Source organism: Brachyhypopomus gauderio, chromosome 10 (assembly GCF_052324685.1).
Source record: "Brachyhypopomus gauderio isolate BG-103 chromosome 10, BGAUD_0.2, whole genome shotgun sequence".
NCBI lineage: Eukaryota > Metazoa > Chordata > Actinopteri > Gymnotiformes > Hypopomidae > Brachyhypopomus > Brachyhypopomus gauderio.
In genome coordinates this window covers 24,017,619-24,029,826 of record NC_135220.1, presented here as the reverse complement: position 1 = coordinate 24,029,826, position 12,208 = coordinate 24,017,619, and the positions used below count along the sequence as shown (strand labels likewise).

Genomic DNA, 12,208 nt, shown 5'->3' with positions numbered 1-12,208 from the left:
AAGTTTAATTTTCATTATTATCAATGCACAATTATTTGAGTAATTGCATTATACACGTCGGTTTCTTTATGCTTTATGTTTTGCAAAATAAAGTAAGTTTGATGCCAAACAACATTGTGCAGGTTGTAATTATAGAGGCGGAAGTCCGTCATGAAGGATTTTGCGTATGACCTCATCACGTTCCAACAGCTGAACTCAGTCATGAAGTCGAGGGACTTCGCACCGCAATTACTTTCGTGGGCTCTAGGAACTTTGTGTGCAATGAGCCATGTGCAGTTTTTTCCATAGCTCATGTGCCACTGTGATCTATGTGACGCTATGCGCACTTGAACATTGCTGCATACTGTTGCACTGTTTGCGCTGTTTTTCTGAGAACATATTTTATCGAGATTTTCAATTACCAATTAGGAACTGCGATTAACTCAGTATAAAGCTGAGTTATAACACACACACACACACACACACACACACATATTTAGGATATATATATATATATATATATATATATATATATATATCCTAAATATGTGTGTGTGTGTGTGTGTGTATATATATACATATTTGATAGTAAGTATTGATGACAGTGTTTGTATTTAAGGGCCTAGGTGGGGAAACCTGTCTGGCAGTGACTGTCGATTGAATATACGAGTTTCATTATTGCCGCACAGACTGCAGTGCTGTAGTTTAAGCCGTGTGCCACCAGAGGGAGATGATGACCTCGTTCTGTATAGGCCGTATACGGTCTCTGTTCTGTACACGACGCTGCACAGGCCTACGATGTAAAGCAAGCCTGAAGGATTGTTTATTATACTGAATGTAGATTTTGGGTATTACTTAACAAAGGGTTAAGAATTCATAGATATGTACAAAATGCAGTATGAATGCAGAATTAGGCTTTTAGAGTTCCGTTGTATTATTAATTATCGTTGAATATAATGTAAAAATTGCGCGTTCTAATTAACGCGTAGGCTATAACAATGTACATTACGTACATTACCGGTTTGAATAGTTTACCGTTTGAATGTCGTGTTATGTACTTTATCAGACGAATCCCGAAAGTAACGCATATCAGGGGTATTTGCAACGTCATTTCTACACTGTTGTGCTCCGCCTTCAGACCGGTGTATTGACACAAAATTTATTTAGCTCGCGGGACATCACTACGCAGTGGATATATTTACGCATGATTTAAATAACTTCTCATCGTTATTATTTTTATTAATTTTTTGCTAACCTTAAAATCCATTTTGTTGGGATAAACGCCTGAGGTATGTGGAAACAGCAGGATGCCAACGAGCATCGGAGATCGATTTAAAGTAAGCGCGCACATCCCTGTGTCCATTGCTGTCGGTTTCCTGCTGGGACCTTCCACTCTCTTCTTCGCGTTCACGTAAGACATTACACTTCACGAGTCAAAGCAAAGCGACGGACAGTTTATTTCTATACTTTTGAAACTTTGGAATCGCCAACATAAAGTCGTTAACGCAGTATCCTTCAAATGATTGATAACGCGATTTTAACCTTCTTTAACTTAATTTTTTCATCCGTTTAATTATGAAAGAGGACTATTATCTAAGTGTTTCACTAATCTAAAGCACTAGTACCTGCACAATTTGCACACCTCTAACAGGCATGTGTCCTTTAGTTTACAAAATAACAGAAACAGGACAGGATTTTGGACTGAGAATAAACCTCTGTAAGGTATAAAACTGAACTAGTAGGAGTGTTTGGAGAAGTAGCCTACATAAAATGTAGATATTCAATTTCTCAAAGTAATGACAATTCAGGCTACATACAGAAACTAGGGCAGTGTACCATCAAAGCCGAAGTGATTATGCCCAGATAAAAATGACTGGGGTTTTCAAGCCGATCTGCAGGTATCATGCAGTTTTAGAGCCCTTATCGGTGTAGCTTACATTATGCTCAAACTCTGGACAAAGGCTAGTGTTTAAGCCTGGGCATTGACAGCAGCATGTGAGTTCACAGACAGGCTGAAGGAAGTCTGGACCTTTGCTGGACCTTTTCAGTCATATTGGTCCTGGGTTTTGTTCACTCTTGCTTTTAGGAGCCAGAAATGTGGATGGTGGATGGTCCATGTAAACCGGCAGTTCAAGAGCGGGTGAAAGGGAGGGGGGTGTTGTGGGGCTAACTCTTGTGAGATAGTTTAGATGGTGGAGAGATAAGGAGATAAGAGGAGATGTTTCATCTAATGTGGTTAGATTAACAATATGGTTGAAGGTAGAGTGGTGAAAAAGAAGAGTTTTTACTGCAGGTAATTTGAATTCAGTCAGTGTACATAAATCTGTCAAACGTATAGTTAAAATGTAAATTAATCTAGCACTTCCGTTATTCCTGTCTTAGTAAAATGTGTTGATCAAGGCTCAAGAATTCCAGTTCTGGAAAGCTGGAAAGTCATAACAGAAGGAAATTAAATTGGGCTGAAGTGCTCCTCCATCTGATTTGGCCCTTTTATTTGATTTCATTTTGAGATGAGAAGCTTTGGCTCACTGTTGTTTACCCTAACAGCTTATATTCCTGGATCAATTCCCTCAAGAATTCCTGGAATTTAATTTTCTTCTGTTATGACTCAAATATCCACTTTTTTTTCCAAGCCCAAACTCCTCTGCTCTCTTGGTTCATTGTATTCATTTACACAATACGTTGTAGTGCTTGGGCGATTGAGATCTCCCATGTCATATATCAGCCAATGCCGCTGTAGCCGCTTAAACACTGCAGCCAATGTCCATCTTATGTGCATGGTAATGAGCTCAAACTACTGGGTCTCTAAGATTAGTTCCTCCTCCCTCAGGTATGAAGGCATAGATGAAAACAGCTACTAGGGCTGAACGATTTTGGAAAATAATCTAATTGCAATTTTTTATCTATAAATTGCGATTGCGATTTAAAATCGCGATTTTTTTTCCCATTGTTCCACTTCAGGAAACTCTGTTTCGGCATTTTTTATACAGCTCAGATACAGGGTTGCGGGGGGGGGGGGTGTAAAATGGACTAAATTTAAGTATTATTATTATATCGTGATCGATCGATCGCCTGTGGTTGGCGCCAGAGCGAACTACTAACTTTTTAGTCTAAAGCCTGGTGCGCGCTACGGTCGCTCGCGAAAGTATAAACCAGGCTTAAGACGCTCAATGCGTGGGAGTTGGCAACCCTGCAGGTATAGCAACTTGGTTAAAATATGTGCGTGAGGGCATTTGGTAGCGCATATCCAGTGTGTTTAACAAAGCCATGAAGCCGGGATTGTTCACTACATTAACGGACATCATGTCTTTCACTATGAACTCCGTTACTGCCCGAGTTATTTCAGCGTGCCGCTTCCAATTACATCCATAAGGAGTTACAGTTTCAAATGGTTCGGTCAGTGAACCCTGTCTGCTGGACCGCGGTCAAGCTATCTGCGCTTTCGCGATTCATCCGTGCTTTAAATCCTATTGCGCCTATATACGTGATTTTACGGTATTTCGCTGCTCACCGCATACTAAAGCTGTATAAGCGCAGCGAAACACTTTTGTGTATTTGAAGATACAGCACTGGTCGTTGGCATTTTAGCCTTACAAATATCATACGAGGCTTTGTGGTGTTTTTCTTAATGCTGAAGAAGGTTTGTAGTGTTACCTCGCGTCGTAACAACAGTAGCAAGGCACGTTTTGCAGGGTACCTGACGTTGAGCAGCATCTTTTTAAAAGCCAAAGTAATTTCACACAACTGATGTGCTGCCCCTCTTTGGTAAATTAGACTTTCAGTTGTGTCAGCTTCTGTCGAGCCTGAAGCCATTGTGCAACAAGTTAAAGTGCGCTGTGTTAACTTCACTTCTCCACCTCCCTGCCTCCTGCTCGGGTTTGCTCCGTTCATCCTCGGCTCGGCTCGCTCCCAAGTCACGTGACCAGTTTAAATCGCAGCCTGTGCGATTAGACAATCGCGTTTTAAAAAATCGCGAAATTATCGCAAATGCAATTAATCGTTCAGCCCTAACAGCTACTATAACATAAGTGCTTACCATTGGTTTGGGGCAATTCAAAGTTCCCATTGCCTAAAACCAAATTTGTTGCATCCCAGCTAAGTAGATGTCTACTTATCTTGAACTGAAGGGTGAGAGAAGAAACATCTTTTCATACCTCTCAAGAATTAGAACCAGCTGGCACTTGGCACCAGAGGTGTATAATCCAGGTTCAGAAAGTAAAAGTCCTCACCAGGATTTTGCTCAAGCTTGCTAGATTTTCTAATTAGTGCAATCCAGGTAAAATTAGTGGAATCAACACAAGCCAGGAAGCCTGAGCAAAATCCTGGTGAGGACTTTTACTTTCTGAACCTGGATTATACACCTCTGCTTGACACAACTGAGATTCGAATTTGAAAGCTTCCACCTTGGCACCTTGGCACCGCTTTATCTGTTACTGGGTGTGTGGCATGAGGAAATTCTCCATGTAGTTACATGCAATATGTTAGGCACAATGCTAGCAATTGTTACACAGCTATAGATGCACAATGGTCTTAAACCTATATAAACCCCAGTGTTCTGTATTCCCTAGTGGCTTTTGTAAAGAACTGATCAGGCTTTTCCCAAGCATTTCCATTTGCACCACATTACAGCAGTACTGTAGTAAACAGCAGTTTCTCAACCTACAGTGCCAAGTTGGTACAAAACATCATTACAAAAGGAGCTTATTTATGAGATTAATCACTGGGTCTTGCCATTGAGATAGATTACTTCATGGCGACGCTAATGTGGCTACAGAGAGCACCACCATCCTTTCTCCAGCAGGCAGAATTAATGTTGGTCAGCATGGCTTTTGTTTGCTTAGATGAAGTTGTCCTAAATAGTCCCAGTGAGGCAGCACAGAACAGCTCACGGAAGTCTCATTTGTCTGAGAAATTAATTACTTTCTATAATACATGCATTCAATATAAGAACTGAAATAGTGGACTTTACCAAAAATCCCCCATCCCAGACCAGCACTACAGAGTGGACCAGCACTACAGAGTGGACCAGCACTACAGAGTGCATTAACACTATTCCATCACTGCTTTCTGCAGAATGTCTGCCTGTCAGAAGGCTTAGGTTTGCTGAGAAGAATGACCTGTGTCGGGTTTTTGAAGTGAATACTTCAAAAGCTCTTCTTGAAGTAAGGTCTTCTGAGACCTTACAAAACAAATCTTTACTTTACTCTTGCACCTTCAGCAGAGTCACATTAATGGTCCACTTTTTTAAAAGTAGCAAATCACTTAAGTTATTAGCAAACAAGTTGAGGGCCACCTAAAATCACACATTATAAGGGTTTTCTAGAGAGTCAAGTGCATGGAGGAAGTGACTCTTGGTTCTCGGTGTCAGGAACCCATTCTTACGGGTATTACCTGGCCTTGACACAGATTTTAAGTAACCTCACACTCCATCCCAGTTTTATGCATTTTGATGCAGCTGATGAAATTAAGCAGTCTGTTGATTTCTCATTAACATCCCTCGTTTTGTGGCCCATCCAAGAGGAAGATGCTTTATATCATTGCAAGTCTACGGATGTCGTTTCATTAAAGACTGAATGCAGACGACAATCGGGCCTGAGATTTAAAATTGCTCACATGGTTTGTTAAGCACTGGAATCTGTCAGTGAGGGAACACTGCAGGATGAACTCTCATTGCCGTCCAGATGGTCGGAAATTGGTGCTGCGCAGGTCTAGCAGAGATATTCGGAGTAATCCTTTGGAGAATAAATCAGGTTCTTAAAGAGATTGGGGCTTTTCCTATTGGAAAACATGTTTATGGAACGACACATATTAGGGAGAATGGCAATTCACTGCAGCTGAGAATAGAATAATAGTCAATACTGCAGAGACCTATGGAAGAAGGATGTACAATAATTTATTGTATATTCTAGATAGAACAGAAACAAACATGTATGGAAGGATGTAGCATAATATCATGGCAAATACATCATACAAATTGATGCATGTTGCAAGCACAGTGTCACATGCCAGCAGGGAACTATAAAGCCTGCAGTCTGGTGATGAAGAGACTTTCTGTTCATCCAAAAACAGCAGCACTGCCAGAGTGAACTAACTGTCACATGCAGAAATACGTCTGACACTTAAAAAAAAAAAAGTGTCGGCCAGGATTTTATAAGCTCTCAAGCATGAAGGACTCTCTGCTGCATTGCCATCAGTTTGCTTGTAAACAGAAGCCATGGCAATAAATAACGTCTAGACAGATAAGTAACATAAGGGAGAGTTCAGCATTTACGAAGAACTGTGATCCGTGAACTCCTTGCATCTTGTTTCTGTCTAGTCCATCAAATGCATGCTGTAGAAAAGACCAGTGTAGAAAAGGCCAGTGTCAGAGGTGGTTATTCACTTAAACTGTCCATTCTGTCTTTTCTGTAAAAAAAATGTTTTTTAATCAATTACTTTGATTTTTACCTTCACAGGTTATAGTGATATACTAGAGATGTCCATATCCGAACTCCAGTTTGCTGTGAATAAGCACAAAACACTGTCATCCCAATTCGGTAATCTGGGATTATGGAAGTGCACCTGGCAGAGCCCTTCCCCCAGTCCCTGCTGCGGGCCCCATGCGACAGAGAGATCTGCTGGGTTGGGTGTTGTGCTGGCCAGACTAGTGCTAAATGGCCATCCTTCAAGGACTTGTATGAGCTGAGCCTGTCTCCTAAGTCCTAAATGATGATAGAGCTCTTAAATTGCTTTATGGGACTTGGTAGTGGGGTAGGTATGCTGTTTATAAATAGAACACAGAATTTGCCATGCAATGTAGTTTAATGATGGTTAATATGGTACATTTTTCAATTAATAAATTTTTTTAAGGCTACCTCCATCCGTACATCTAATAGTGTTAATTGAAGCCTTGTTGTGTGACATTAGTCACCTCCCATGCTACACTTAATGTAGTTCAACACGTGAGCTCTGTGCTGAAAGAGTGTGTCTGATCTACTACTCCATCAGCTGTCCAGAGGGAACATGATTACCTTTCCATCTAATCTCCTTCTGTGTGCTGAATCTTCCCCTCGACTAATCTCTTTTTTCTTTCCGTTTTTTTTATATGGATCTATCCGCGCTTTCATCTTTGTAGTGTGGAGATATATTCTACCCAGAGGCTCTATCTAAGGCTGTATGAAGGGTCTTCGTTAGGCAGGACGCAACAGCTAGAAATCTTTCAACATTCCCTGATCAAAAGCAACTCTGAGGGACTGAATAAAAGTTTGGTGCAGTGTGCCCATTGTGACATTTAAAAAGAGTACGGCGCATTCGTGAGGCAGCGGCGCTACTTATCTGAACGCATGATGCTGAAATAGCCGTGGAGGAACGCTGGTCTGTGATTGTGAATGTCTTCCCCCTTTATTCCTGTCTCAGGTGTCCTTGGCTGGTGGAGAACATTTCCTTTGCTCTCCCGGCATGCGTTGGTGTCACGTTCCTCTTCGTCATGGCAAACTTCACCATGGCAACGTTCATGGATGCCGGCGTGCTTCCGAGGGGTTAGTCCAGTTGACTTGATTACGGCTAACAGAAATGCAAGCGGTTTATTAAGCTTATTTGTATGAATTGAACCTCATGAAAGATGGCGTATGAAAAATGTGAGGCGTGAATGTTTTGAGGCCCATGTTTTTCTCACAGCTGCTGACGATGAAGACAAGGAGGATGACCTCTGTGCTCCCCTTTACAAGAACGTGGACGTGCGGGGCGTCCAGGTTCGAATGAAGTGGTGCCCCTCCTGCCACTTCTACAGACCCCCGCGATGCTCCCACTGTAGTGTGTGTGACCATTGTGTTGAGGTAATGGGGTAGGGGCCATGTTTGCCAACCCCCTGTGTGCAAAAGCAGGTTTATTCTCTTTGCCCTGATTGTGTTGTCACCTCTCAGATGTAATTTGCATGAAGTCAGCTGTATTTAGATGGCCAGCAGGGTTTTATGCAGTGAGCGCCATACACTTCTCTGAAGCATGTTTCTTTGGGAAGGTTACAACACTACCGAGTGACCTGTTGTTTGCCTGAAGTGAAAACACAGAATATATTAGAAACTGGTTGAATAAGTACGTTATGCAAATGCTATTGTTAAAATGACCTCCAATATTCCGCCCCAGTAAAATATACTTTTCAAAAAAACATTGTTCTCAGGACTTTGACCACCACTGCCCCTGGGTGAACAACTGCATCGGGAGGCGGAATTATCGCTGCTTCTTGCTCTTCCTGCTGTCTCTGAGCATCCATATGGTTGTTGTTTTCTCTGGGGGGCTCTTGTATGTGCTGGAGCACCTCCAAGACGTTTGGGAGCTACGCACAACTGTCACGTATCCTTCTGCCCGCAGTGTACAAGATCTGTACAGATCTACGATCTCAGGCTGGAAGAGTGACGTTGATAACATATATGCATTCATAGGTGATGTTGAGGTAACGGAGCTATTGTTCAGCCAATGTAACGCAATGGTAACGCAACAAGGAAATGACTTCAAGTCTATCACTACATGTCATGCTATTGCTACGTCATGTTACCATTGCGTCATGTTACCATTGCGTCATGTTACCATTGCGTCGTGCTATCATTGTGTCACGCTTTTGTTACATCATGCTACTGCTAAGTTATGCTAGCTGACACCTTTTAGCTTTCATTTGTCATTAGCTGCATTAGTGTTTGGTTGGACAACTGCTTTAAGAACAGTGCTCCTTGACTGGGTTGGGTCAGGCTGGCAGTCATGAGCTTGTCAGGCCTTTTCTTCATCCCTGTTGTGGGCCTTGCATGCTTCCATCTGGTCCTGGTGGCGAGAGGGCGAACCACAAATGAACAGGTGAGATGCTGTAGGCTAAGCACGAGTCCGTAGTCGAACAATTTGACTCCAGCCATCAGAGTTAACTCCCTCACCGCTTCAAGATGTTTTGACCTAGATAGGATACTTTCTCGCTAAAAATCCTTACAGGTCACTGGAAAGTTCCACGGTGGAGTGAACCCTTTCACACGTGGCTGTTTTGGCAACATGGAGTTTGTCCTGTGCAGCCCTATAACTTCAAGGTGAAAAACTTTTCTGTACTCCTGTAAGCCTTGTACAGTCTTGTGCAGACTTTGTGTGGGAAACCAGGATTTACAGGATTTGCTGAAGCCACCATCCATCATTCCTATTCACTGGCAGATACATTGAGAAGGCTGGACAGGCAGGGCCTGTTTGTATCCAGCCTCTGTTTCAATCACCCAAGTCATTCAGCATGCCTCCTGTAAAGGTTTGGGACAATGGGATCCAAAAGAAAGTACTCCCCTCAAAGGTAATGCATAGTTTTGACCTATGTTTACCTTTGTTGTTTTCCAATTATACAATAATGTAACGAACTATGAGTATCGCAGGCAGCTAAATGAGGAGTTTTTGAGTTGCGATCTCCCAACACGTCTTTTGCCTTTTCAAACGATTGTTAAAATTTCGATCAAGGCATGCGAATGTGCCATGTGCACGTATTGGCTTTTATCTCCTCTGTAACTGCAGAGGAGGGGCATTCGAAGTGTCTGTGCATGTAGCAGAGAAGGTGTGGTGCGTCTAACATGGCCCCTCCTTTGTTGCACACCACACACAGCCTGCACAAAGGTTAGAGGTCCCGGAGTGCAAACGGATGAACACTCCACCTCCGCTGCCCCCTACACCTGACCCAGCTCTGCTCAAGACACGCCTGGCTTACCTGGAAGGTGAGTGTCTGTGCTGCCATCACGTCTTAGCTGTTGTGATCAGTGATTCAACTCAAAAGAATGGAAATTTTATCTTTTGGACTTAGAGCACATACTCCAATCCAGAACTGCCATGCGTCCCGTCCAGGACATGAATCAAATCAGCCCATTACGGTCACCTTCCAGAGTGCACTACCACGCTCCCGTGGAGAAGGTGAGTGGACACTGTAAAATGGGTGTTACATTCTGCTTTGTCAGACTAACCTACTTCCAGTTTTTTTCGGTTAGATGGGGAAGAGAGAAAGTTGCCAGTTCAAAGTCGGTGCTAGGGCCCATGAATCCAGTTCAGAGCAACCAGGGAAGCACCATCCCATCTCCACCCATCTGGCAGCGCAGTACAGTTCCTTGCCTCTGAACTCCGTCACCCTCAACACGCAGTCACTCAGTCTGAAGCAGGCCCACTGCCAAGGGGACAGAGCCCATCTGCTCGGCCACCGCCCACAGGCCCTGTCGTCACACGCTGGCCAGAGCGTCCCCTCACCCGGTGCCATGAGTGGGTTTGCCAGCAGCCTCTCTTACGACAGCCTGCTCAGCTCGACCGAGCTTGCCCAGCGCAGGGTATTACAGCTGGGCTACCAACCTCCTTTCCTTCCCTTGGAGTCTGGTCTGGTCAGCAAGGACCCCACTGCCCCTTGCCGCCTGCCCCTCTGTACCTGCAACCCATTGGAGTCAGATCTGTGTCGCCAAACCTTGCCTGTGATGCACCAGGATGACCTCTCCACACCTCTCGTGAGCTCTATCCAGCAGTATGGTGAGCTGGAGAATCACGAGAAACAGCTCTTGGTGCTTCACGTTGAGCCACCCCCGTCTTTCCAGGCTGCTGGTGTGTTCGACACTCCTGGCAGACACTACCTGCCACTTCAGCTGCGTGTCTCGCCGTCCCACGGGCACACGCCACCTGCCTGCGGCTCCCGGGATTTCCCCATCAGCACTGCAGCATATGACCGGACTCAGCTGGCCTGCTCCTCGACCTCCTCCCTGAACCGAGCCCCTAGGACCTCTGGCTCATCCGCATGTTACGATGTGGGGCGCCAGAGCCACTCGCTTTCACCCTCAGCCTGTCACTTTCTGGAGCACTCATCCACGACCCTGTCTGGCATGGGCTCCACTTCCTTCGACAATGCCCAGAATGCACTGCAATACATCACTAGCCCAGAAAGGAAAGAATCCATATAGTCTGATTCCTGATTCTCCCACTTTGTGTATGTCGTATGTTTGTATTAGAATTGAGATCGTTTAGCTAGAGAGTGCTTTAATTTTATGTGGCAGGCATAGGACAGTTGCTTTTTCTGAAATGCAGTAACCATTTTTATGCAATGAATTCATTCCAGTAATGAAATGCTGTATGTTTGTTTTAACCTCTTTTTGGTCTAATTATTATGTAAATTATCAGGACGTTTTGCAGTTTTAGTATTTCTGTGCATTTGTAACTTGTGCAGCCAATAAAGAAATATTGATTTCTTTTCTGTAGCATATATTTTTTTAATCATTTTTAGACTTCTGACAATAATTGCAATGGCTCTGTATGCAACAGCTAAGTCTCCAGACTCTGTCTCAGGAACCGGATCGAAGATATATTGTTTTCACAGTGAAATTAGGCCACTGGCATGAGTCCACCTTACTTATCATGTCTGACTTCCACTGCTGCTGCCTGCAGTTAGCTCTCAGTAAAGCAGCTAATGCTTTCTCACCGACTCACCAAGACTACATTGGTGACAAAGATGTGCTGTCGATTTAGCGGAGAAGTATGAACAGCAACAACTAAACCTTAATCTAATCTCATGCCTTGCTTTCACGTGTTTCATATCCTTATATCCCGATTGTATCAGAATGTACATTGACCGGATTCCGTTAACACTTTTCACACTTCGACACTTGCATTGTTTCGTTTTACTTCTTGAAACGTGTTTACTGGGTATTATCATTGTATTATATGACAGAATATTGACAGAATCCGTCTACAACATCCAACGAAGCGCCTGCCTCGGGGCAGGAGGAAGCTTTGTTTAGCAGCTACTGTCATTTCATCGCCTACGATGCCAGACATTCAATTTAATTTGAGAAAGCTCAAGTGCTGTCAGCACTTGAAAAATTATTTCAATCAAATAACTATGCGAAAATCGAAACGCATTCAGTTTACATGAGTATTAAATGTGGTCAAAACCCGTCTCTGACTACCTCCAATGTTGTTTGAGTGATCCGCTCGCCATGTGTCTTGGGTGAGTTTGCACCTGTTTTTCCATGCGATCAAGTGAAATCCCGACGTGATCCGATTTTCAATAACGCATTTTAATGCAGGGTACACAACAGACTGACATTTTTAGTTTCGATTTGGGACGGATTCATAAGTATTTCAGAAATACAATCAAACGATCAGAAATGTTACGTCAGTCCAGTTCGACCTTTATTGGAAGGAGTGATGAACATTACAGTGTAGGGACAGTGAGGTAAGTCGTCGTGTTTAGCTGCCATAATTCCAAAGGCTC

The 12,208-nt window shown here is 43.4% G+C and overlaps 1 protein-coding gene across 1 annotated transcript; it reads left to right on the top strand.

The window, feature by feature from the left end:
- The first annotated feature begins 756 nt into the window (after nucleotides 1-756).
- zdhhc8a (zDHHC palmitoyltransferase 8a) lies at nucleotides 757-11,153 on the top strand. Its single transcript, XM_077020592.1, has 10 exons — nucleotides 757-1,390; nucleotides 7,375-7,496; nucleotides 7,636-7,793; nucleotides 8,135-8,307; nucleotides 8,700-8,802; nucleotides 8,932-9,023; nucleotides 9,142-9,271; nucleotides 9,575-9,683; nucleotides 9,770-9,876; nucleotides 9,951-11,153. Exons 1-10 carry the CDS (start codon nucleotides 1,287-1,289, stop codon nucleotides 10,896-10,898), a joined length of 2,046 nt encoding a protein of 681 aa, XP_076876707.1. The 5' UTR covers nucleotides 757-1,286; the 3' UTR covers nucleotides 10,899-11,153.
- Nucleotides 11,154-12,208: the final 1,055 nt, after the last annotated feature.

Bases quoted from the DNA above. Each gene is read 5' to 3' on its own strand.
- zdhhc8a (XM_077020592.1), top strand. From the start codon at position 1,287: ATGCCAACGAGCATCGGAGATCGATTTAAAGTAAGCGCGCACATCCCT. The intron at 7,497-7,635 runs GTTAGTCCAGTT...TTTTTCTCACAG, and splicing joins TGCCGGCGTGCTTCCGAGGG to CTGCTGACGATGAAGACAAG. The intron at 9,272-9,574 runs GTAATGCATAGT...CACCACACACAG, and splicing joins AGAAAGTACTCCCCTCAAAG to CCTGCACAAAGGTTAGAGGT.